Source organism: Rhinopithecus roxellana, chromosome 6, assembly GCF_007565055.1.
Source record: "Rhinopithecus roxellana isolate Shanxi Qingling chromosome 6, ASM756505v1, whole genome shotgun sequence".
Lineage (NCBI taxonomy): Eukaryota > Metazoa > Chordata > Mammalia > Primates > Cercopithecidae > Rhinopithecus > Rhinopithecus roxellana.
In genome coordinates this window covers 34,682,288-34,708,949 of record NC_044554.1, presented here as the reverse complement: position 1 = coordinate 34,708,949, position 26,662 = coordinate 34,682,288, and the positions used below count along the sequence as shown (strand labels likewise).

The window sequence follows — 26,662 nt, the reverse complement described above, 5'->3', positions numbered from 1 at the left end:
TTATAAAAAAAAATGCATTCCGAAGGGAAAGACTGCTACTACTTCCTCAAATGAGGAAAGTTAGTATCTAAATGTTATCATAAATAAAGTACTTTTGCAAGTAAAAGAATGATATGTATTATATATATATATATATATATATATATATATATGCTTTTAAAGATAAGTAGCACATTTTAACTCATCACTTTTCAGATACTAACAAACAAAAACATATAGGTTCTCAGTACCTTCTCCCCTAGCCTAAACTTCTACAGTTTCTGCTGCATAAGAAGTCTGCATGGTATGGCAAAGGCCAGTGCCATGAGAGCACAAAATTAAGGTAAATAGAATGCTTAATGACCTCATAGAAATCTAGTTCTCCCAACCCATTTGAATAAAATAAAGTACTCTTCACTTGCCCTCCATGATTAAATGTGTTAATGCATATGCACTGTGCTCAATAGTTCATTTGGTACTTCTTACTCAATAGGAAACTTTTAGACTAATCCCGTTTTAAAATAAAGGAAGGTGTAAAAGCTAACAACATTATAAAGTTAGGAGTGATGTATAAAGAATGTGAAAGAATTAGGGCAAAAGAGAATATAAAGCTCCTGTACCTATGAGTACTCAGAGTTCTAGCACTGCCAAGATGAGTTGCTGAAATTGAGATGTGTCATGACTTACCATTTCAGAGCTTGAGTCTAGGTTATGACAAGGCTTCTGAGCACTTAAAACTTAAATGAGTATGGGGTGGATAATGAGATTTTTTTTTCCTCTAAAATGTAAACCTGATGAATGATGCCTGAAAGCACCACCAGTCATTTTTATGAGTCCTCAGCAAAGATATACAAGACACTTTTGTTTTTTTCTTTCTGTGTACCTAAAAGGAATGTTTTCTTTATTTTAGCTTTTCTAGGATGGTCACATCCCCTTTTGGAGAAAATGTTACCTCTATAAACTTAAATAGCTAAGATAATATACTTTCTTCCTAAATAATAAAAGTCAAACTATAAATACAGTTTAGGATATAAATTGTAAATATGTGTTAATAATATTGTATACTAATTAGGATTTTAGGATTATTTACAACCAAATGTACATACATGTGATAATGAATTGGTTACAATTTATAAAAAGTCAAATTACAGATAGATATACAATTGTGTATAATAACTTTTTTGTACAAAAACAGAAAGTAAATCCTGTAAAAAAGAAACACAGTGTGGGAGGAATCTAAAATTAATTATCTTTGTGAACCTTAAAAAAATAAAGTATATTAATATTAATGTTTGGCTGAAATATTGTTTCTGTTGTTTTCAAGTCCAGTTGGCAAAGACTATTCTAACATGACAGACCTGACAAGAATTGTATGAAAGTGTCTTATTTCTATTGAAAACAACCTCATCAATTAAAGTATTATTTTTTATTAACAATAATTCTGAAGTATTTTTTTACCATGTAAAAAAGGATACACACCTACAGGTCTATAAACATTTTCTTCTCAAGGAAGATGGTCTTGAAAATATAATATGCAATGCTTGATAACTTAATCCCATGAACATATTATAAATGTGCATCAAAAAATCTATTTCCATAGTCAATTTAAATATGAGAGTCACCTTGAGCTGTTTCTTAGAATCTAAACGTAAAATGGAGAAATATCACAATTTACAAAGGGAACAGTAAAATGTTCTATGAAATATATCCAGAGAACCCTTGAAACAAGCTAAGGGGGCCTTTGTTAACGTGAACAGATATTGAATTTTGTCAAATGCTTTTTCTACTTCTATTGAGATGTTCATGTAGCTTCTTTTTTGGGGTATAAACGCACATTTTCAAGTAAAAAGCATTGTAGATAAAAGGAACAGAGAATGAAATGTTGAGCATCGATTTATTAATGTTGCACATCAACATTTTATGCTAAGTTCTAGTTCGAATTGGGTTCATAAATTGTTTTAAATGAAGTGTATGTTAAGAATAATTTTTTAAAAATTATACACTATTTAGCTTTAGAAATAAAAGTATTTATGACAACCTGGATGACGCGCAGCATTAAGTGTTGCTGCTAATGATCTTAAAGCCATATTTAACCTATTCAAAGTTCTGTCATGAATGTAGCCACAATGAACCAGTGCTTTCAAGAGCAGCAATCTATATCTAATATGTAAGTTCAATGAACACAACATAACATCTGCATACTGAGTTGTATCTATGGCCAATTGGTCTAGGATCTTGTCGTTAGAAATAGTTTCAATGTGTTTTTCTCAGGGAGAGGATAATGTAGCAATTAAGAACACGAAACAATGCCTGTGTGACCAGAATGCGGGTGCATGCCATCTCTGCACCTTGCTAGCTGTAAATAATACCTTGTGCCCCTGTTTTTTCACCTGAGAAATTGGAAAAATAAGAATAGCTACTTTACAGAATTGTGGTGCGCCTGTTATACAAGTTAACAGAAAACAAAAACAAGCAAGTTAATACCCATAATCACTCAGCATGGTGCCGGACACATGGTGAGACTTGGTCAGCATTAGCCATGGTCACTATTTTCATTATTAATGAAGAGCCTGGCTGCTCCCCATGTTTGATAATTGTTATTGATAACTAAATGTGAACCTCCTATCTATGAAGATCACCAAACCCTCTCCATGCTAACTGATAGGACAATGAGGTATGTAAGAATTTGTCTGAAATAGCTGGTTCCCAAGCGGAAGTCCATGGATCGACAGGCTCAGGGCTTCTATAAACTCTTCAGATAATATTTAAAATTTTAAGTACATTTATAAAGGTACATTTTTAGGGAGAGAAGGTTCACAGTTTTTATCAGATTCTCAAATCAGCTTATGACCCAGAAAAGTTAAGAATCTCTTTAAACTCTAAAAGATAAAATCCAAACTTTTTCCCTGGCACGGGAGCCGGTATCTAATTGCTTCTCTGCCCACCTTTTTAGCCTTGTCTACCACCATCCCCTTCTTTCCTCTCCGAGAAACAACAGGTTTTCGACATCTCCCAAATAAGCTGTGCAGTGTCTTAACTGCACACATTTTGCTTATCTTGTCCCCTCTAGGGGTCTCCTGATCCTTTCCCTCTTGGTAACTCTGATTCTTCTGCCTATTTTGAGGCAGGCTCAGGAACGCCCTTCTCCAGGAATCCTTCCTACACCAGTCTGTGGCATGGTTGGTGCTGCTTCTCTGGGCTCCCATAATATTCTGCACATACTTGTAATACTGTTTTTTTTCTTTTTTTAAAAAAACCTCATTCTATAGCATTGTTCTATTTAGTGAAGAGACGGTTAGCTCTTTGAGAGTAAATTATCCATCTTCAATCCAGCAAAGTGCCTGATACAAATAAGTCTTTAATAATATTTTGATTGAATGAATACATTTTAAAAATTGTTCAATGCCTTTTACTTTTACATGGCTTTCTCTGCTCCTGGAAATACTATATAGTATGAAATATGCTCAGAAAAAAAATGTTAAGATCCTTTCATAGCTTTCAATTACTATTATCAAAATTTCGAAGAGTGCCCACTTCTTAATAGGCTAGCATCACTCAGGAGAAAATCAATCCTTCTCCACTGTCCCTTGAGCAACATTTGTGTACGTTAAACTTGCCTGATAAAATGAGACCAATGTTCTCTACTCTGTGCCTTTTACCTTGAGGACTCCTACTAGGGATAAAATTGGCTTACTGTCATAAGACAATTGGAAAGGCCAATGTCTCCACAATGAATCAATTTTGGGGCTCCTCTGTCATCATGCCTTTTTCCACAAAGGAAGCAATCCAGTTCCTCATCAACACTATCTCAGCTAAAACAGAACATTCTTCCTCCTTGATAAGAAAACTGATTACATCTATTTATTTCTATTTAGAAATTTATCTACATGCAATAGAAGGTGGCAGGTAACTGGGTGCAGTGACTCACACTTGTAATCCCAGTGCTTTGAGAAGTCAAGATGGGAGGATTGCTTGAGGCCAGGAGTTCAAGACCAGCCTGAACAAACTAGCAAGGCCCTACCTGTAAAAAACAAATTTTTTTTTAATTAGCCGGGTATGGTGGTACATGCCTATCATCCCAGCTAATTGGGAGACTGAGGTAGGAGGACCGCTTGAGCCCAGGAGTTCAAGGTTGCAGTGAACTATGATTACATGGCACTGCACTCCTGCCTGGGCAAAAGAGCAAGACGCTGTCTCAGAAGAAAAAAAAAAAAGAAAGAAAAGAAAACTGGCTGGGAAGCCTACTTATCTGTTATAGAAGAATTTTATGGTCTTTATAGGTTATATTTGCATAATTCATTTACTTTTTAAAATTTACCTTTAAAATTACAATTCATTTCTCTACACTGAATGGCATCATACTACACTCATTAATCATCTTTTTGGAGACAGAATGGCGGAGTGGAGAGAGTTAAAGGCTCAGTCTAACAAGGTTTTGAAATGTGGCTTTATCACTAACTGAGAAAATAACCCTTGACAAGTCCCTTTGCCTTTTTTAAGAACCAGTTTGTTCATCTTTAAAATCGAGTCATATCACCTCTACCTCATAAGGTTGCTTTGAGAACAAAATTGTTCTTAATAGGAATCTACAAAGAATCACTTGAAGAACATTTTCAAAACATACATGCCCATTAACTCAAAGCATGCACTACATCGTATGAGTTTCCAGTATGTTATTTCCAAAAGCTACACCTGCATAAATCATGGTCCATTTAGGTAAATGCACACAATAGAGTACTAAGCAGTCATAACAGAGGAACAAGGATGATCTCTAATTACTGCATATAGAGTAGGCTCCAAAAGAAAGTAAGTGGGAAAAAAAGAGACAAATGCTTATAGTATACTAGATTTCTTTCTTTCTTTTTTTTTTTTTGAGATGGAGTCTTGCTCTGTCGCCCAGGCTGGAGTGCGGTGGCACGATCTCGGCTCACTGCAAGCTCCACCTCTTGGGTTCACGCCATTCTCCTGCCTCAGCCTCCCGAGTAGCTGGGACTACAGGCACCCACCATCACGCGCAGCTAATTTCTTGTATTTTTAGTAGAGACGGGGTTTCACCATGTAGCCAGGATGGTCTCGATCTCCTGACCTTGTGATCCGCCCGCCTTGGCCTCCCAAAGTGCTGGGATTACAGGTGTGAGCCACCGTGTCCGGCCTAGATTTCTTTTATTAAAAAGAAGAGGAAAAGAAAATATATATACTTTTAAAATATTTTGTGCAAGAATTTCAAACATTCTGAAAGAGGATGGTGGTAGTGAGGAAAGGAATGAACACAAGACATCTCCTAAGACTGTCTTCTTCTGAATTATATAATTACTTTAAATAATAACTGCAAAATTGAAAAATAAAGCCTTATAATTTCAAATAAACTACAATAAATGAACCTAATATTTTAATAAATTGATATCATAGCCACAGAAAGAACAAAACTTTGCATTTCAGGTGACAAACTTTAGAGATAATACTCTGCCTGAGATATAACTTAACTACAGAAACACTTCCAAAGTATTTAATTTCACTCAGTTTTACTGTTTGTATAAATATGAGTATTCTAACTTTGAAACTAATTACTATACATTATAGTTTAAAGCAAGTATGCTATTTGAAACCAGAATTTTTTAAAGAAATATAAACATAAAACAAAAAATTTAAAAATTCATATTAAAACTGAATTCAAAATATCAATATTAACTCATGATTTATAGATATATATGTATACACATACACATACACAATTTTTCTTAGCTCTGTTCATTGGAAGTCTAAAAGCAATACCACCACACTAGAAATAAACACACTTATTGCTCAGATCTTGGCTTCTAAATATTATTCCCCATACTGAAGTATTTAGAATAACATGATATGATATCTGCAACATATTTTGGTGGCTCAAAAGAAAACACTTCTATATAGAGATACTAAATGGAATATATGTGATAAAATGTTAAAAATTAAAAATGGTTGAGATACATTGTTCATTGTACTATTTTAAAAAATTCTCTGTAGGTGGCCAGGTGCGGTGGCTCACGCCTGTAATCCCAGCACTTTAGGAGGCCAAGACAGGTGGATCACGAGGTCAAGAGATAAGAGACCAACCTGGCCAACATGGTGAAACCCCATCTCTACTAAAAATACAAAAATTAGCTGGGCATGGTGGCGTGTGCCTGTAGTCCCAGCTACTCGGGAAGCTAAGGCAGGCGAATCGCTTGAACCTGGGAGGTGGAGGTTGCAGTGAGTCAAGATCATGCCACTGCACTCCAGCCTGGCCAGAAAGTAAGACTCCATCTCAAAAAAAAAAAAAAAAAAATCTGTATGTATAATTTTCATAATTAAAAAATTGATTGGGGAGAAAAAAGCCATATAGATCATGTCATGTCAATGCTGTTATGGATATGTCCCCACCCAAATCTCATCTTGAATTTCAGCTTCCATAATTCCCACGTATTGTGAGAGGGACCCAGTGGGAGGTAAATGAATCATGGGGGCAGGTTTTTCCCATGCTGTTCTCATAATACTGATTAAGTCTTACGAGATCTGCTGGTTTTATAAAGGGCAGTTCCCCTGCACACTCTTTCTTGCCTGCCACCATGTAAGATGTGCTTTTGCTCCTCTTTCACCTTCTGCCATGATTGTGAGGCCTCCCCAGTCATGTGGAACTGTGTGTCCATTAAACCTCTTTTTCTTTATAAATTACCCAGTCTTGGCTATGTCTTTGTTAGCAGTCTGAGAACAGACAAATACAAATGCTTACTCCTGGGTGAACCTCCCAGTGCACAGAAGATTAATTTTTTTTTCTTAATCCTTTTGGAGCCTTCCATATGTATCCAATAAAATTTAGAGAGTAACATGGATTCTTATAAAGAAAAGGTTTAGAAGTAGTGTTCAGAAAACTCCTAGATTGTTGATGGATTTACCATGTTGCTCCATGCATAGTTTCTTCATCTCAGAAGTAGGAAAAATGTACCTAGCTGCTTACTTAAAAGGGTTGCTGGGAGAATCAAATAAGATGATGATGAAGGTAGTTCATAAACTGTAAAAGTGTTAAGTGTATAAAAGTGTTATGTATATAAGTAAAAATGTTATTATTTTTCTAATTTTCCATCCTTTTGGATACAGAGGATATTTTATAAATCATGCACACTGGTCAAGAGATTTAGCATATTAATATTCAGTATATCTTCAACATTTAGACTATCAAATCTACTTAATATTTTATAAGCAGTTTCTCAGTCTGCTTCAGAAAACAATATGAAATTAGGAATACCTCTCCTCTTTTATGTTTATTCAAAGTAAGTTTCTCTCTGTGTGTGTGTCTATCACCTTAGGTTATATCCTGCTAACCTGCTTTCAAACTCTGAAACTTTCTAAAAAAAAATTTCAGTTATGCTATTCTGCATATATCTAAGTCAAATATCATAATTCAGGTAATAAAGTTATGAATAACTCATTAGAGCTTTTAAAAGACACACATACTAGTTTTCAAAAAAAAATCTTCAATAGACATGAGATCTAGAATCCTTTCCTTTTTCTTAGTAAAACTGTGTGGTGTTTGTGTGTACTTATATATTACATGTGTTCTATGTGTGTGTATGTATTATGGGGGAGGGAGACATCTTACATGATTCCTGGAAAGAGCTTCAAAATATCTAGAGTGAATGTATGGTCTGAATAAATACCCTCCAGCCCCACCTGTCTTCGCTTAACTTCCTTTGTAAAATTTTCCACTTTTCTTCACTTTTAGTTTTGATCACTTTCAGAACAAGTAAGATCAAAATGCTCCCAAATTTAGAGGAAAAAAACCTTAATTGGCCGAGAAGTAGAACAACCCAGCTGGAGTTGTATGGAGCTCTTTATATAGAAACTTTCACTTATGCCAATCTTCTTCCCAGAAGCTCATTTCATTTCCCTGCTGGTAACACTCAAATTACTTCACAGTTCATTGATAACTGCATTGGCAACCTTTTGTTTTCAATCAAAGGAACATGCTGCAGCGATGCTCAATTGAACTGAGTATACATGACACAGGGCGCTAGTGTGCTTGCCACAGAGACTGTGGGAGGGGGGATAAAGGAGAAGATGACACCCTGCATCCAATATTCCATTACTTTACCTAGAATTGGATTATGATAAATTATGGTGACAGAGCTCAGACAAATGCTGATGCCATCTTTTCTATTGTTGTACCTGCACACAGCACTCTTAGGGATTGCATCAAGTCTCCAAAACCCAATCTCTGTCACTCATGGTTGAAAATGAAAGGTCAATGTACAAATAAGTTTTTAAACAATTTCCAGGAAGATTCAATTTGATATTTCCTCCCTCACTGCTTTGAAATCACTGACGGTCACAATAGGTTTTTGCTGATGAACATCTTTCTATAAATCTTCCTTGGTGAATGACTTCTTTAAGGTCAAGTAGCCTCTATGCTGTGTGGGTGAGGGGCAGGTATCAGGGTAGTGTTTCACTCCTTTCCCCTTGAAACATCATCATATCCAGGTTGCTTTAAAGCCCACCACCACCACCACCACCATTATCTGCATGTATTTGCTCAGCAGTAACATGCTACCAGCCACCAAAAGTAACAATCAGTACCCCAAGTGAGCACCCAAAATACAAGGAAAAAAGCAATGTCAAAAGGGAAATAAGTGGAGCAAGTTATAGCCTCTGACTCTTAACCAGGGATGTCCAGGCAGCCCACATTTTATAAGAGGAGGCAATACTAGACACTTCTGGTAATGGAATAATGCATTTAGATTATCTAAAACTTCCTATTTAGACTTGGCTAGCGTTAAACTGTGATAACTGTTATTTCATCTTTTATCAAAATATTCAATTATATGTTTTTTAAAGTTCAGAAAAAAGAAAAGCTATAACTCAATGAATTTTGTTTTAGGTTTAGAGTATTTGAGGCCCACAGGAGAAAAAAAAAAAAAAAAAACATTAAAAAGAAGTGCTTGGTTGTTCCTAATGTTCTTCACCCACTTGCCTCCTAATTCATCTGTCGAAACCTAATCAACAATGTGATAGTATTAAGAGGTAGAGCCTTAGGCAGACAATGAAGTAATGAGGGCAGAGCCCTCATGAATGGGATTAGTGCCTTTATAAAAGAGGCCCTAGAGAGCTCCGTTGCCCCCTCCACCCTGGGAGAACACAGCAAGAAAGAGCCAACCAGCAAAGGGGCCCTCACCAGACACTGAATCTGCTGGTGTCTTGATCTTGGACTTCCCAATCTCCATAACTATGAGAGATGAATTTCTATTGTTTATAAAACCAAGTTTAAGGTATTTTGTTATAGCAGCCTGAATAAACGAAGACAAAAGATGATAAAAATGATCCAGATGAAGGAAGTTTAGAGGGTTTATTTGGAAATGCTGCACAGGAGACAAAAATTTTGAGTAGGGTTTTAAAAGACAAGAATGACTTAAAAATATTTTTGAAAGTGTACAGTGAGTTCAAAAAAGCAGAGAAAAGAGTAGTTGTGGAAAGTGTGGACCAGTTTTCCCTAGACCAGAAAAGGAGTCTAAAAGGTTTAACACAGAGGTCCACCATGCCTTAGCCCCATACCACAGATGTTCAAGTAGAAGAGGTGGCAAAGGGTTTATAAGAGATGTGGAGCTGGGGGTTGGGCCAGGAGATTATTATTATTATTTTTTTTTTGGAAGAAAATATTGGTTAAAAGTAGGGTGAAAAGTACTTCTCCAGTGTATGCTGGTATAATTAGTGTCCATAAATATCTGCAGCCTTTTACAGACATGCAGCATGGCAGCTGCACTCTCAGTCATGCTGCACAAGATATAAAGGCAAAATCCCAAATACAGGTGCTATGGTTTTGTTTTTAACTTGGAAAAATGGTCTCACCGAAACAGTTTTATAAGCCATTATTACTTCCCAGTTTAGCACAAAAAATCGACTTCTATAAGAGAACAACAACAAAGGGTAAACAGTAATACAAAAGAAAACAAATGTATTTCAACTGCCCTTCCCATTTAATACTCAACTCATAGTAATATAGTTTCTACCCATATTGTGCCATAAAAACTTATCAAAATTTCTTCCTGGCTTTCTACCTTATCAAATTTCTTCCTGGCTGCCAAATCCATTGTATCCTATTTATTCTTGACATCCAAGCTCATCACTCTTTTGCTTTTTCACATATTGACAATTTTCAAGGTATACCTCCAGGCCAGATCATATATCCTTTTAGGCAATTCCATTTGGTTCCAAAGACAGATCTTTCTCTTTATATCCCAGAGTCAACTGCTGATCTTCCCATTTTGATCTGCTCTTCCCATTTGCTCTATCTCGAAGAAGGATAGCACCCAGTTCCCTAATGCAGAATGCAGGTATTACACCGACTCCTCCCACTGCATTTCTCCAATGAAGACTTCTGAGCACACATTCCAACAAACTCCATCATCTTTCCTTCACTCTCATGTTTACTTAAGTTTACTCACCATTTGTTCCTTGGATTTCCAAGAGAATTGGTTGGCCTCTACTTCTTCCATAAACAATCTATACTCCAACCAAATTAAACTTTCTAAAATGTCAATCAAAGTCATTCGTTTGATTAAAAAACCCTTAAAACCTGACCTTTATTCTCAATATAGAGACCATCTTCCTGCGGATTCAAGCAAACCCTCATGCTCTAGAGCCTGCTTCCCTCCAGCTGTACCTCCAACGGCTCCCCGTGATCCAGCAGTTTGCTGTTCCCCAAACATGCCAAGTTCTCTTGTTGCTTTATATTCCTTCCACATTAAATGTCATTATTCCTTTCTTTGCCTGACTTCTTAGCAGTCTTGAGTTCAGATATCATCTCCATATCACATATGAAGTCTTGATATCATCTCTTAGAAACTATTCAAGTCTCCGAAACTGATTCTCCCTCACTCATGGTTGAAAGGAAAGGTCAATATTCACACATGTTTTCTAACTATTTTCAAGAAGGTTGAATTTGGTATTTCCTCCTATACAGCTTTGGAATCACTGAGGGATCACCTTAAGTTTTTGCTGATGGACATCTTCCTACAAATCTTTCTTAGTGAAAGGCTTCTTTAAGGTCAAAGAGCCTGCATGCTGCGTGGGTGAGTGGCAGGTATTAGGGTTGGGGACCACCGGCCCCGTGTTCTGTCTGGGTAAGATGCTTTATTCCTGCCATCCCCCTAGCTCCCAGTGTTTTCTCACATGTATTTCTGAATTTTAAGATTTATTCTGTCTCTTGTACTAAACTGTGAGCAGCAGAATAAAGGCAGTGCCTCTTATTTCTGCACTCTGAGTGCATACCATAGTGTCTATCGCATCACAGGTATGTACTGAATGTTTGTTTTTGAAGTAATTAAACATGGATAAAACCATAGAGGAAATTTTTCTATGGAGATTTAAAGGGAACACTAGGGCACTTAAAAAATGAGAATTGTATAGCTCTGGAATTTTATTGTCTTATTTCATACTAAAATACAAGGTTTTCCTGCTTACATGTATGAGAATAACACATACTACAACAGGATAGGTTTTTGTGTTATTTTTTTAAATGCCATGTAGAGGAGGAGGAAAAAAAGAACACAAAGGAAAGTGGAAAGAAAATAAGGAGAGAATGAGTATTGAAAATTGTTCCTTAGAAAGCCAGGCAACGCTTGAAGAGGGAAAAGAAGAAGATGCTTAGCGAAGATGTATCTGTGTGTATTCCATGTGTAGAAGAATCTGCTGCACTGGCATGGCAGAGCAAACAAGCCAAAGAAAAGAGAGCTAGGCAAGGACACAATTTGAAAGTAAAGAGTATTTTGGCCAGGCGTTGAACCCTGAGTGGCAAAACTTTCCCAGGGCAATGAGCTGAGGTGTGTGTAGGCCAGGTAGGAACAGGTATTCACAATGTGCCTTTTGGAAGATGGAGGGAGGTTGAGAAGGTCAATGTAACAGGCCATTTCTGGTATGAAATGCCTAGTGGTCCTTTTTCAGACTATTATTGCATCAGATCTTTTTCAATTTCAGTATCAATTACCTACCAAAGCAACACTGCATATAACCTTGGGCAGATCACATGAATGTCTCTGCAACTGCTCATCTATAAAAATATCTCTAAAGCTTGACACTATTTATACTTTTTAATAGTTTATTATATTTAATAATATATATTTAATAGTTCTGTGATACTATGTAGTTTATACTAGGAATTCTAAAAGGCCAAGCAATAATAAAATTTACATGAAAGATACAGAGGAAGAATAAAATAATAATGATTATTCCAAAGAAGGGAATTAAAACGGGTAATAAATAGTGTGAGAAGATTTCAGCATTGTCTAGAATTGAGAACTCCCTGTCGCCTACTCAAAATCACGCTGAGAATCACTTCTCTGATGTTATCACTGATGAGGTTGTGCTGGACATGTGCACACAAGGGTAGACCGACCCAGATGCCCAGTTCTCAGCAGAAACCATCAGGCATAGCAAATTTATATCATGAATATTCAGCTTCTTTCTATCAAACCCTCAGCATATTTTATCATATTCGTTACCAGCATTACAAATGTATAATGTAAATAATGTTAGGACATTATATAGTAAATAACTGATCTGGTGAAAGAGAAAAAAAAAAAAAAAAGAAGCAGCAGTAAAGCGTGACTAAAATGATGAGGAAGAAATATTTACAACACATTTGCAAGTTTGCTCAAGTGAGACAAAAACTGACAGAAGTCTGCTCCGTGCCACCTTCTCCTATATCAGATACTGGAATCCTGAGCGGGAATCACCGAGCAAGGTTTAGGATAATGCAAAAGCCATGCCTTATTAACTCTTGGACATCTCATTTCTTGGTTATAAATCCTATTAACTTGTATTACAAACTGCCATAAAACTTGCAGATAAAAGATAATTTATGCTCAGTGTACAGAAGCTAATGTTTCTGTACTCCTGAGAAGCACAGGACCAGAAAATGAGAAAGCATGTATGTGAAACCTGGAGCCACCCACACTCCGCACAGGCAGCATGATAAACATGGCTCTGAGCACCTGACTCTTCAGCAAGAAGATGGGCTAACTAGTTACTGACATCAGCCATGTTTCGTGTCTGAAATGTCTGTCACCTATTTCATAGCATCCCCTCCTCATAAAAGGTGATGATGTCTTATCAAGAACACATTTTTGGAAGTAAAAGAGGGATGTTTATTTTAAGGAAGGGACTATTTTGGATTCGATTTTGAATCTTCTATGTTTCAAATGGCAAATTGAACATTCCTACAAAGTAAATGCTACCTACCAGGGTTTTCACTCAGAATGACATTGACCCGTAGTAAGTGAAATATGCCAAAAATACAATATGAAAAACCTTACATGCTAAGAAAACAACCAGCTAAAAAAATTCCAAACGTCTTCCCATATTCATTTTGAACTGGAACTACCTCACTGTATCCTTGTTTTAAAACTCAATTTATAACTAATAAAAATACATCACAGAGAGGGGACTGAAAAGAGAACACAAACTTCAGACCGAAACAAACTATACACTTTAAGTGAATCGCTACTATGACGTATAGGTCAGTCCCAAATGACGAACCTTAATGAATGGAAGATAATTACTTACTTGCACAACCTAGTCTCATGACAGTCTCACATGTAAGCACTCCAAAAGAAACAGAGAACATCACAGAAAGTCTAAGATGATATGAGGATAGATTTTTTTAAAAAAAGATCAAGAAAAGCGCATTCTGGTTCCAGGGACTAGGACTATTCTAGCCAATTAAAATTAGTGTAGCAGATATAACACAAGCTCTCTTACCAAGTTACTAGACTAAAAAAATTATCAGATAAACAGTTGCTATAAGATGACTTATTCCTCCTATTGTTATCTTTAATTTCAGATCATCTAATTGAAAAAAAATTCTAGGACACACTAGGCTCAAATCTAACACTCATAATAATTAACATTTATATTGAACTTTTACCACTTTTTTTTTTTAGATTAGAATCAGTATATAATTCAGAAAAGCTGAACAAGATTACATTACATTTTAAGCAAAGAAGGAGACATTTTTTTCAAACTTAACACATTTCACAGACCTAGAAAATTTTTTAAAAAATTTGTTTTGACTTAAAGCTTCGCAGTTATCACTGTATCTATGATGTAAAAAAAAGTATTTTAAAACTTATAGAATTTACAAATAAATTTTTTTCTAATGACATCTCAATTCAGTGAGTATGAAAAAGCTTCTTATTTGAGTATATATTAATTTTAAAATATCAATTTTAAAATTGACTCAAAAACAAATTTTTAAGTTAAATGCAAGCAGACTTTGCTTTCCAAATCTGCTGCACCAACTGGCATACAGCTTAGTTTAAAAAACAGTTTTGTGTTTGAGTAGTAGTTATACTCTGGGTTTTCCTGGAAGCGCTGTTTATTATCTCCCTTATATTCCAAATAACTACAGATGTTATTCACATTTAAACTAGCAAATATTTGCTATCCTGTAGGATTTCATAAATTGCCTGATTTTTTTTTTTTCTTTTCTTATGGCACATTTTTATTTTGGTGTGTCAATAATTTTTAGCATCCAATTATCTTTTGAATAAATGAAAATAAAAGGATATTTTATATGCTTATGTGTTTGTCATTTTTTTTTCATTTTTTTATTATACTTTAAGTTCTAGGGTACATGTGCATAACGTGCAGGTTTGTTACATATGTATATTTGTGCCATGTTGGTGTGCTGCACCCATCAACTCATCAGCACCCATCAATTCATCATTTATATCATGTATAACTCCCCATTGCAATTCCTCCCCCCTCCCCCCTCCCCATGATAGGCCCCAGTGTGTGATGTTCCCCTTCCCGAGTCCAAGTGATCTCACTGTTCAGTTCCCACCTATGAGTGAGAACATGCGGTGTTTGGTTTTTCTCTTCTTGTGATAGTTTGCTAAGAATGATGGTTTCCAGCTGCATCCATGTCCCTACAAAGGACGCAACTCATCCTTTTTAATGGCTGCATAGTATTCCATGGTGTATATGTGCCACATTTTCTTAATCCAGTCTGTCACAGATGGACATTTGGGTTGATTCCAAGTCTTTGCAATTGTGAGTAGTGCCGCAATAAACATACGTGTGCATGTGTCTTTGTAGTAGAATAATTTATAATCCTTTGGGTATATACCCAGTAGTGGGATGGCTGGGTCATATGGTACATCTAGTTCTAGATCCTTGAGGAATTGCCATACTGTTTTCCATAATGGTTGAACTAGTTTACAATCCCACCAACAGTGTAAAAGTGTTCCTCTTTCTCCACATCCTCTCCAACAACTGTTCTTTCCTGATTTTTTAATGATTGCCATTCTAACTGGTGTGAGATGGTATCTCATTGTGGTTTTGATTTGCATTTCTCTGATGGCGAGTGATGATGAGCATTTTTTCATGTGTCTGTTGGCTGTATGAATGTCTTCTTTTGAGGAATGTCTGCTCATATCCTTTCCCCACTTTTTGATGGGGTTGTTTGTTTTTTCTTGTATATTTGTTTGAGTTCTTTGTAGATTCTGGATATTAGCCCTTTGTCAGATGAGTAGATTGCAAAAATTTTCTCCCATTCTGTAGGTTGCCTGTTCACTCTGATGGTAGTTTCTTTTGCTGTGCAGAAGCTCTTTAGTTTAATTAGATCACATTTGTCAATTCTGGCTTTTGCTGCCGTTGCTTTTGGTGTTTTAGACATGAAGTCCTTGCCCATGCCTATGTCCTGAATGGTACTACCTAGATTTTCTTCTAGGGTTTTTATGGTATTAGGTCTAACATTTAAGTCTCTAATCCATCTTGAATTAATCTTCGTATAAGGAGTAAGGAAAGGATCCAGTTTCAGCTTTCTACTTATGGCTAGCCAATTTTCCCAGCACCATTTATTAAATAGGGAATCCTTTCCCCATTTCTTGTTTCTCTCAGGTTTGTCAAAGATCAGATGGCTGTAGATGTGTGGTATTATTTCTGAGGACTCTGTTCTGTTCCATTGGTCTATATCTCTGTTTTGGTACCAGTACCATGCTGTTTTGGTGACTGTAGCCTTGTAGTATAGTTTGAAGTCAGGTAGCGTGACGCCTCCAGCTTTGTCCTTTTGACTTAGGATTGTCTTGGCAATGCGGGCTCTTTTTTGGTTCCATATGAACTTTAAAGCAGTTTTTTCCAATTCTGTGAAGAAAGTCATTGGTAGCTTGATGGGGATGGCATTGAATCTATAAATAACCTTGGGCAGTATGGCCATTTTCACGATATTGATTCTTCCTACCCATGAGCATGGTATGTTCTTCCATTTGTTTGTGTCCTCTTTGATTTCACTGAGCAGTGGTTTGTAGTTCTCCTTGAAGAGGTCCTTTACATCCCTTGTAAGTTGGATTCCTAGGTATTTTATTCTCTTTGAAGCAATTGTGAATGGAAGTTCATTCCTGACTTGGCTCTCTGCTTGTCTGTTACTGGTGTATAAGAATGCTTGTGATTTTTGCACATTAATTTTGTATCCTGAGACTTTGCTGAAGTTGCTTATCAGCTTAAGGAGATTTTGGGCTGAGACGATGGGGTTTTCTAAATATACAATCATGTCATCTGCAAACAGGGACAATTTGACTTCTTCTTTTCCTAACTGGATACGCTTGATTTCTTTCTCTTGCCTGATTGCCCTAGCCAGAACTTCCAACACTATGTTGAATAGGAGTGGTGAGAGAGGGCATCCCTGTCTTGTGCCAGTTTTCAAAGGGAATTTTTCCAGTTTTTGCCCATTCAGTATGATATTAGCTGTGGGTTTGTCATAAATAGCTCTTATTATTTTGAGGTACGTTCCATCAATACCGAATTTATTGAGCGTTTTTAGCATGAAGGGCTGTTGAATTTTGTCAAAAGCCTTTTCTGCATCTATTGAGATAATCATGTGGTTCTTGACTTTGGTTCTGTTTATATGCTGGATTACGTTTATTGATTTGCGAATGTTGAACCAGCCTTGCATCCCAGGGATGAAGCCCACTTGATCATGGTGGATAAGCTTTTTGATGTGCTGCTGAATCTGGTTTGCCAGTATTTTATTGAGGATTTTTGCATCGATGTTCATCAGGGATATTGGTCTAAAATTCTCTTTTTTTGTTGTGTCTCTGCCAGGCTTTGGTATCAGGATGATGTTGGCCTCATAAAATGAGTTCGGGAGGATTCCCTCTTTTTCTATTGATTGGAATAGTTTCAGAAGGAATGGTACCAGCTCCTCCTTGTACCTCTGGTAGAATTCAGCTGTGAATCCATCTGGTCCTGGACTTTTTTTGGTGGGTAGGCTATTAATTGTTGCCTCAATTTCAGAGCCTGCTATTGGTCTATTCAGGGATTCAACTTCTTCCTGGTTTAGTCTTGGGAGAGTGTAAGTGTCCAGGAAATTATCCATTTCTTCTAGATTTTCTAGTTGATTTGCGTAGAGGCGTTTATAGTATTCTCTGATGGTTGTTTGTATTTCTGTGGGGTTGGTGGTGATATCCCCTTTATCATTTTTTATTGCATCTATTTGATTCCTCTCTCTTTTGTTCTTTATTAGTCTTGCTAGCAGTCTGTCAATTTTGTTGATCTTTTCAAAAAACCAACTCCTGGATTCACTGATTTTTTGGAGGGTTTTTTTGTGTCTCTATCTCCTTCAGTTCTGCTCTGATCTTAGTTATTTCTTGCCTTCTGCTAGCTTTTGAATGTGTTCGCTCTTGCTTCTCTAGTTCTTTTAATTGTGATGTTAGAGTGTCAATTTTAGATCTTTCCTGCTTTCTCTTGTGGGCATTTAGTGCTATAAATTTCCCTCTACACACTGCTTTAAATGTGTCCCAGAGATTCTGGTATGTTGTATCTTTGTTCTCATTGGTTTCAAAGAACATCTTTATTTCTGCCTTCATTTCATTATGTACCCAGTAGTCATTCAGGAGCAGGTTGTTCAGTTTCCATGTAGTTGAGCGGTTTTGAGTGAGTTTCTTAGTCCTGAGTTCTAGTTTGATTGCACTGTGGTCTGAGAGACAGTTTGTTATAATTTCTGTTCTTTTACATTTGCTGAGGAGTGCTTTACTTCCAATTATGTGGTCAATTTTGGAATAAGTGCCATGTGGTGCTGAGAAGAATGTATATTCTGTTGATTTGGGGTGGAGAGTTCTATAGATGTCTATTAGGTCCGCTTGGTGCAGAGCTGAGTTCAATTCCTGGATATCCTTGTTAACTTTCTGTCTCGTTGATCTGTCTAATGTTGACAGTGGAGTGTTGAAGTCTCCCATTATTATTGTATGGGAGTCTAAGTCTCTTTGTAAGTCTCTAAGGACTTGCTTTATGAATCTGGGTGCTCCTGTATTGGGTGCATATATATTTAGGAGAGTTAGCTCTTCCTGTTGAATTGATCCCTTTACCATTATGTAATGGCCTTCTTTGTCTCTTTTGTTCTTTGATGGTTTAAAGTCTGTTTTATCAGAGACTAGGATGGCAACCCCTGCTTTTTTTTGTTCTCCATTTGCTTGGTAGATCTTCCTCCATCCCTTTATTTTGAGCCTATGTATGTCTCTGCATGTGAGATGGGTCTCCTGAATACAGCAGACTGATGGGTCTTGACTCTTTATCCAGTTTGCCAGTCTGTGTCTTTTAATTGGAGCATTTAGTCCATTTACATTTAAGGTTAATATTGTTATGTGTGAACTTGATCCTGCCATTATGATATTAACTGGTTATTTTGCTAGTTAGTTGATGCAGTTTCTTCCTAGCCTCGATGGTCTTTACATTTTGGCATGTTTTTGCAATGGCTGGTACCGGTTGTTCCTTTCCATGTTTAGGGCTTCCTTCAGGGTCTCTTGTAAGGCAGGTCTGGTGATGACAAAATCTCTAAGCATTTGCTTATCTGTAAAGGATTTTATTTCTCCCTCACTTATGAAACTTAGTTTGGCTGGATATGAAATTCTGGGTTGAAAATTCTTTTCTTTAAGAACGTTGAATATTGGCCCCCACTCTCTTCTGGCTTGTAGAGTTTCTGCCAAGAGATCTGCTGTTAGTCTGATGGGCTTCCCTTTGTGGGTAACCCGACCTTTCTCTCTGGCTGCCCTTAAGATTTTTTCCTTCATTTCAACTTTGGTGAATCTGGCAATTATGTGTCTTGGAGTTGCTCTTCTCGAGGAGTATCTTTGTGGAGTTCTCTGTATTTCCTGAATTTGAATGTTGGCCTGCCCTACTAGGTTGGGGTAGTTCTCCTGGATGATATCCTGAAGAGTGTTTTCCAACTTGGTTCCATTTTCCCCCTCACTTTCAGGCACCCCATTCAGACGTAGATTTGGTCTTTTTACATAATCCCATACTTCTTGTAGGCTTTGTTCATTTCTTTTTCTTCTTTTTTCTTTTGGTTTCTCTTCTCGCTTCATTTCATTCATTTGATCCTCAATCGCTGATACTCTTTCTTCCAGTTGATCAAGTCGGTTACTGAAGTTTGTGCATTTGTCACGTATTTCTCGTGTCATGGTTTTCATCTCTGTCATTTCGTTTATGACCTTCTCTGCATTAATTAGTCTAGCTGTCAATTCTTCTACTCTTTTTTCAAGATTTTTAGTTTCTTTGTGCTGGGTACGTAATTCCTCCTTTAGCTCTGAGAAGTTTGATGGACTGAAGCCTTCTTCTCTCATCTCGTCAAAGTCATTCTCTGACCAGCTTCGATCCATTGCTGGCGATGGGCTGCGCTCCTTTGCAGGGGGAGATGCGCTCTTATTTTTTTAATTTCCAGTTTTTCTGCCCTGCTTTTTCCCCATCTTTGTGGTTTTATCTGTCTCTGGTCTTTGATGATGGTGACATACTGATGGGGATTTGGTATAGGTGTCCTTCCTGTTTGATAGTTTTCCTTCTGACAGGACCCTCAGCTATAGGTCTGTTGGAGATTGCTTGAGGTCCACTCCAGACCCTGTTTGCCTGGGTATCAGCAGCAGAGGTTGCAGAAGATAGAATATTGCTGAACAGCGAGTGTACCTGTCTGATGCTTACTTTGGAAGCTTCCTCTCAGGGGTGTACTCCACCCTGTGAGGTGTCGGGTGTCAGACTGCCCCTAGTGGGGGATGTCTCCCAGTTAGGCTACTCAGTGGTCAGTGATCCACTTGAGTAGGCAGTCTGTCCGTTCTCAGATCTCAACCTCCGTGTTGGGAGATCCACTGCTCTCTTCAAAGCTGTCAGACAGAGTCATTCGCGTCTGCTCAGGCCTCTGCTGTTTCCCCTGTTGTTTTTTAGCTGAGCCCTGCTTCCAGAGGTGGAGTCTATAGAGACAGGCAGGTTTCCTTGAGCTGCTGTGAGCTCCACCCAGTTCGAGCTTCCCAGTGGCTTTGTTTACCTACTTAAGCCTCAGCAATGGCGGGCGCCCCTCCCCCAGCCTCGCTGCTGCCTTGTGGTTAGATCGCGGCGGACTGTTGTGTTAACAATGAGGGAGGCTCCGTGGGCGTGGGACCCTCCCGGCCAGGTGAGGGATATATTCTTCTGGTGTGCCCATTGCTTAAAGCGTGGTATTGGGGTGGGAGTTACCCGGTTTTCCAGGTGTTGTGTGTATCAGTTCCCCTGGCTAGGAAAAGGGATTCCCTTCCCCCTTGCACTTCCCAGGTGAGGGGATGCCTCGCCCTGCTTCAGCTCTCGCTGGTCAGGCTGCAGCAGCTGACCAGCACCGATTGTCTGGCACTCCCTAGTGAGATGTCCCCAGTACCTCAGTTGAAAATGCAGAAATCACCGGTCTTCTGTGTCGCTCGCACTGGGAGTTGGAGACTGGAGCTGTTTCTATTCGGCCATCTTGCTCCGCCCCCGAACTTTTACCACTTTTAACATACTTCAGCAAAGCTTAATGGTAAATCATTTAGTCTGCTTAAATGATGAAAGATTAATTGTTAGATGTAAATTTTATTATAAAACTTCAGAAAGTCATTTTTCTTTAAGGATACAGCAACAAGATGAGGTATATACCCTTACAGTGCATCCAAGATTTATCTCACTTGAAAATAATATCATAGGGGAAAAATATATATATATGTGTGTGTGTGTGTGTGTGTAGGTACATATATGTACACATATATACACACACACATATATATTTATATATACACATGCACACACCAACCGGCCATCAGTTATACACTGTTTATGGATAATTACCAGCCTATGGGCTGTGACTTTTTTCAAGAGTTCATTATTTGCATCTTAGTCCATTAACCCCATGAAGGAGGAAATATAGTGTTGTGGAAAAAGTGCTGAGACAAAACACTTCACTGTGTGACCATATTATCCTGCTTTTCTCCCAGTATTGTTATAAGGCTCAGATAAGAGGCTTCTTGTAAAAGTATCAGTATTATCTTCCTCCTCAACAATTGTATGTTAATTTAAAAAAATACATTAAAAAATTTGAAGTTTTTTTTTTTTTTTTTGAGACGGATTCTTGCTCTGTCACCCAGGCTGGAGTGCAGTGGCACAATCTCGGCTCACTGCAACCTCCGCCTCCCGGGTTTACGCCATTCTCCTGCCTCAGCCTCCTGAGTAGCTGGGATTACAGGCGCCCGCCACCACGCCTAGCTAATTTTTTGTATTTTTAGTAAAGACGGGGTTTCAACGTGTTACCCAGATGGTCTCGATTTCCTGACCTAGTGATCTGCCCGCCTCAGCCTCCCGAAGTGCTGGGATTACAGGTGTGAGCCACTGCGCCAGGCCAAAAATTTTAAGTTTTAAAGTCATTCTTTATTGGGCGCTAAAGCATATGAGACATTTTCTTAAGCCTACTTTCGCAATATTTTTAAATGATTTCAGTTTAAATTTATAACATTTCTCCTGCCTGTCCTCACTGTGATTGTATATTCTAGAAACATTGCACAGTCTGCTGTAGATCCATTCTGAACACGTTCCCCAAAGTATGCATGCCATGTTACATATAGGCACATTCAATGCATGTATCACATATATTAATAACACCGTTATATGAAGTAACACCTGACAGAGCCAGTTCAGCCCCAATGGTGCAAGTCTCATTTCTAGGATGTAGAATGCTTGTGTGCAGTAATTTTACAGTAGTTTTTTTTTTTTTTTTTTTTTTTTTTGAGACGAAGTTTTGCTCTTATTGCCCAGGCTAGAATGCAGTGGTGCAATCTCAGCTCACTGCAACCTCCACCTCCCGGGCTCAAGCGATTCTCCTGCCTCAGCCTTCTGAGTAGCTGGGATTACAGGCACACGCCACCATGCCTGGCTAATTTTGTATTTTTTAGAGATGGGGTTTCACTACGTTGGTAAGGCTGGTCTTAAACTCCCGACTTCAGGTGATCAGCCCGCGTCGGCCTCCCAAAGTGCTGGGATTATAGGCATGAGCCACCACACCCGGTCTATAGGAGTTTTTAACTGATTTTTAGTATTAATCCCATTCACAGGTATACAATTACAACTTGTTACCACTATGGTGGATCACATGAGATCCATCCATACCTTAAATCCCCAAACATATCCACTTCAACATATGCTTTTGTGTTACTAATTTTCTTGCTATTTTCTTACTAAGAGTGAAAGAAGAGCAGGCAGACAGGCTGTGTCTCGAGAAAGAACTCCCTAGAACAGAGTGGCCAAGATGAGCAAAGGCTGAACTGCTAACCCCACAGGTGGAAGCCTGTGCCTGCCATTGTCACTACTTTAGAGAACAGAGAGTGTAATCTTGCATGAGCTTTTTGCACCGCACTATGTAATAATTACTTCATTAGGATAAGGTAATTTTATAGTTATTCCCATGACACAAAACCAAAATTATCACACAGAGAATCTACATTGCATTATATTTGGGGATTTGGCTACACAGGTACTCTTAACATGTTTACCACTTCAGAGAACTGGGGATTCTGCTTTAAGAACTAAAGTCTAACTCACTGGATGTTACATTCCTATAAGTTATGTAGGGTCATGATTCCAGAATTTCTTTCAAGATATCCGTGGCTGGCAGTTTGAGAGAGACTTGCTTTGTATGTCAGTGTTTCCTCTTCCTGGGCCCACAAGCTTCAGTTCCTGGACGGCCTTTGCAGTTGGGCTGGGGCGGTAGAACTTCATTCCCACAGAAGGTGACACAGGTCATAGGCAGGCCTGGCCTTGAAAAAATATGGTGCCACATTCTAGCAATCAGTTTCCCTGCTTCAACAACGTGTTCCAGTTAGCTTAGATATACAATGTGGGATCCCTCTCAAGCCACATCAGATATTCTATTAATAAGAAAAAAAAAACTTAATAAACCTAATTTTGGATAAGCCTCTCAGATCTGGAGTTGATCATTACTGCAACATAGACCTTGTGGGGGGCGGTAACTGAGGTACACAGGCAATATGAAAGATTAGTGCACAAATACTAAAAATAAATAAATAAATAAATAAGAGAATCTTCAAAAATGCATCAAATGTATCTTTCTTAAAAAAAGAATTCTAGGAGGCAGAGGCTGCCGTGAGCCAAGATCACGCCACTGCACTCCAGCCTGGGCAACAGAGACTGTGTCTCTAAAAAAAAAAAAAAAAGAAAAAAGAAAAGAAAAAAGAATTTTTCCCAGAAGCCAAATACTACCTTTTGATGTAAAAAGAAGGCCAAGGCCAACTTTTATCTGGAGAGTGTTTGGCAAATCAGATGAACCCGAGCTCCAGTTTCTAAAGCCCCCAAGTATGGAAGGTTGTCAGAAGACAAAGCTCAAGGCCTGGCCAAGGTGGACATCTGAAAGGATGCCGCACCACGTAAAGCAGAGATCCGAAGTATCAAGGTGAATATAAGCAACACTCCCACTGGACTGCTAGGAAAAGTGGACAACCAAACCTTGGCACTCCACAGCTGAGAAGATGAAAAAAGTCTCCCATGAGCATTTGTAACCAGACATCAATTTCTCAGCAGTGTTACATTCAGAATCTACACGGACAATGCGGTCCAAAAAAGTCTCAGACAAAATGTCCTAAGTAGTTAGTGCTCCCACAGAACTGGGCTACAAGTCCACTCAGCAGCCAGGCAAAAGCAAATGTAAATTCTCCCTGGATTCTCCCTTTTAACCCACGCCTCAAACAATTCGCACACTTAAAGTTCTCAGAAATGTGAGGTCCCGGCCCAAAATCATAAAACAGAGAAGGAACTGAGGTCAAGAAATATGAAAGCAAAACTGAACATAAAAGGCAGCTGGCTTACATTAGAATTATTCTAGACTATAAAACCGGTTTGATAATTATGTTTTCAGAAAGAGCCCTTTGAAAATGTGAGTAAAGGGTAAGCATATAAGAAAGAATACTCATGGCAGGAATTAAAAACGCAGAGGGTGGGTCTAGCAGCAGATAGGAAGAGCTGAAGTGGGACAGTGAACAGAACACAGAGGTGGTGAAGAACTTCAGAACGCAGCCCAGAGAGATTAAGACATAGAAAATACGAAAGTGCTGAGATGTATATGATACAAGTAGAGGATCTTAAATACATTTAATAGGAGGTGCAGAAGAAAAGAGAAAAAGAATAGGGCACTATTTGAAAACATAATGGTTGAGGGTTTTCCAGAAATGATGACAGACAACAATCTGTAGATGGAAGCAAATCCAATGAATCCCAAGCCAAATCTATTTCAGAAAGTTCATAATTATACCAATTATAGGGAAAATGCAGAAACCCAAAACAGTAAAAATACCTTAACGTAGAAGTCATATTTTAGATGTAGCTTTTTCTATCAGCGAATCTGCCAATTATAATTTTAAAAAGTATTGTACTACATCTTTAACTAGTAATATACTGACCAGAGCATCTATACAGAGACAAGTTATGACTGCATACTTTAGCAGTCATACCATCAATTCAGTGCAGTATAACAAAGCTCAATGCTTCACAATAGTAGTAAGTTTCAAACTTCAGAAACTGTTGGGAATCTATGTGTATTTAACCAACATATCATTTGATAAGAAATCTAAAAAGCATATCTGTACTGCTAACCAAAATCTTTTAATGACTTTCCAAAACCTATGGCAAAAGGAAGTTCACATTCCATTGTGTGGAATTTAAAGCCCTTCACAATCAGTATCCCAATTAGTTTTCTCGTCTTATCTTCTGGCATTTTTCCATCCACACCCCATAGTTTAGCTGCACAGAATTACCTGCAAATCCTGTAACATGTCCTGTATCTCTGTGTTTCTTTTCCGGCTCCTCTTGAATTAAATAACTTTCCCATCATCTTCCACAGCAAGAATCTACTCATCCTTGAATATTCTGTTGAATTGTAAGCTCAGTAGAAGGTATGTTGCATGAAAGGATTTCTGTTTATATTGTTAACTGCTCTATCCCTAGAAAGGAGCCTGGCAAATAGCAGGTACTCAGTAAATGTTTGTTGAAGTAATTGAGTGAAGACAACATGAGTGCTTCTGTGAAGATTTTTCTCACTACACACATGCCCCAGCTTTCTATTATTTCACTTTTTGGTACTAATCTTTCAACACTGCATTATGATTACATTTGTATAAATGGATCTTTCATTACACTTAATCTGGAGAGCAAAGATCATATGCAACTATTTATTTTTATCCTTCATTGCCATGCAGTGTAACAAATACGCAGAAGGCAGTCTGTAACTGTTGACTAAATAAATGGACAGTATTGTTTGAAATCTGAATTCCTCTCTTCTACTTTTATCCAGAAAGCAACATGGCTGAGACACACAAAGAGCCAGGAAAAAAAAAATGCAAAACTGGCTAAAGAATAGTGAGCATGCACTAAACCCACCCTATTAACCTATTAACCAAACCACAATTTCTAGTAATGCCACACTACAGATGGCAGGTAGGGTAGAAGCAAAATTGTAAGCAGTAGACTAAAATGAGAGGCAAACATGGAAAGATCTGTCCACTATCTTTAAAAAAAAAAAAAGTTACCAAATGATATTTTTAAACTGAAGTCCACCAATAAACCTCATAAAATGTGTTTGTTTAGTAAGAATTCTGTTCTATGTACTACACTGAGAGAAAATGTCGTTCATGTTTATCATTGGAAATGAAAGACATCATTAGAAATTATTCTGAGACAGAGAAACTAATCACCAGGCAACTTATGAATAGTAAAAGCTCAAGATTGTCTTCTAAGTGCCTAATGAAATCAAACCCAGTTTCCAATTATATCCAATTATAATGACAACACTCAAAATACATAAGAATTACATTAGCAACATTTGCCAAGCCTTGTGTTTCCCCTATTGAGGTTTTTCTCAAATGTCATTCACGTTCAGCTGTTCAAAACGCAAAAGTGCTCAATTTAATTCTTAGTCGATTTAGAGTTACAACATTTTATCTTGTTTTCTAGACATAACAAAATTTAAACTTTCAGGATTCTCCTCCACATTTTTGCTGGTCAGTGACCTAAGGCAAAACTAAAGTGGCCACAAGAAAGCACACATGATCAGTTCCACTCACAGTTCAAAGACCCAAGCAGGGCCAATGTTTTCTCCTAGTCTACTCAAGTGGTAGAAGCTTTGTGAAGGAAAGGGCTCACATTATATTCTCTTTTGACTTACTGGTTGGAGCAGGTAGATCAGCGATTCCTCTTGGATTATTATAATTGGAAAAGGAGTGATGTGAGTCGCTCGGAACAAGGTATTCACAGATGCCATAATCTGGTCAAAACGCCCAGCAAGGCCTCCCAGTGTCACGATCACATCAACCTAAGCAAGGAAGGTAAAACCAGGAGTCACATATAGTCACAT

At 37.8% G+C, this 26,662-nt stretch overlaps 1 protein-coding gene across 1 annotated transcript in view; it reads right to left on the bottom strand.

Annotated features, from left to right (window-relative positions):
- TPK1 (thiamin pyrophosphokinase 1) overlaps positions 1-26,662 on the bottom strand; it is a 407,155-nt gene that overhangs the window by 119,369 nt on the left and 261,124 nt on the right. Inside the window, exon 7 of the mRNA XM_030933176.1 lies at positions 26,474-26,620. Within this exon, the coding sequence (XP_030789036.1) occupies positions 26,474-26,620 (147 nt within the window). The remainder of the gene's footprint in view (positions 1-26,473; positions 26,621-26,662) is intronic.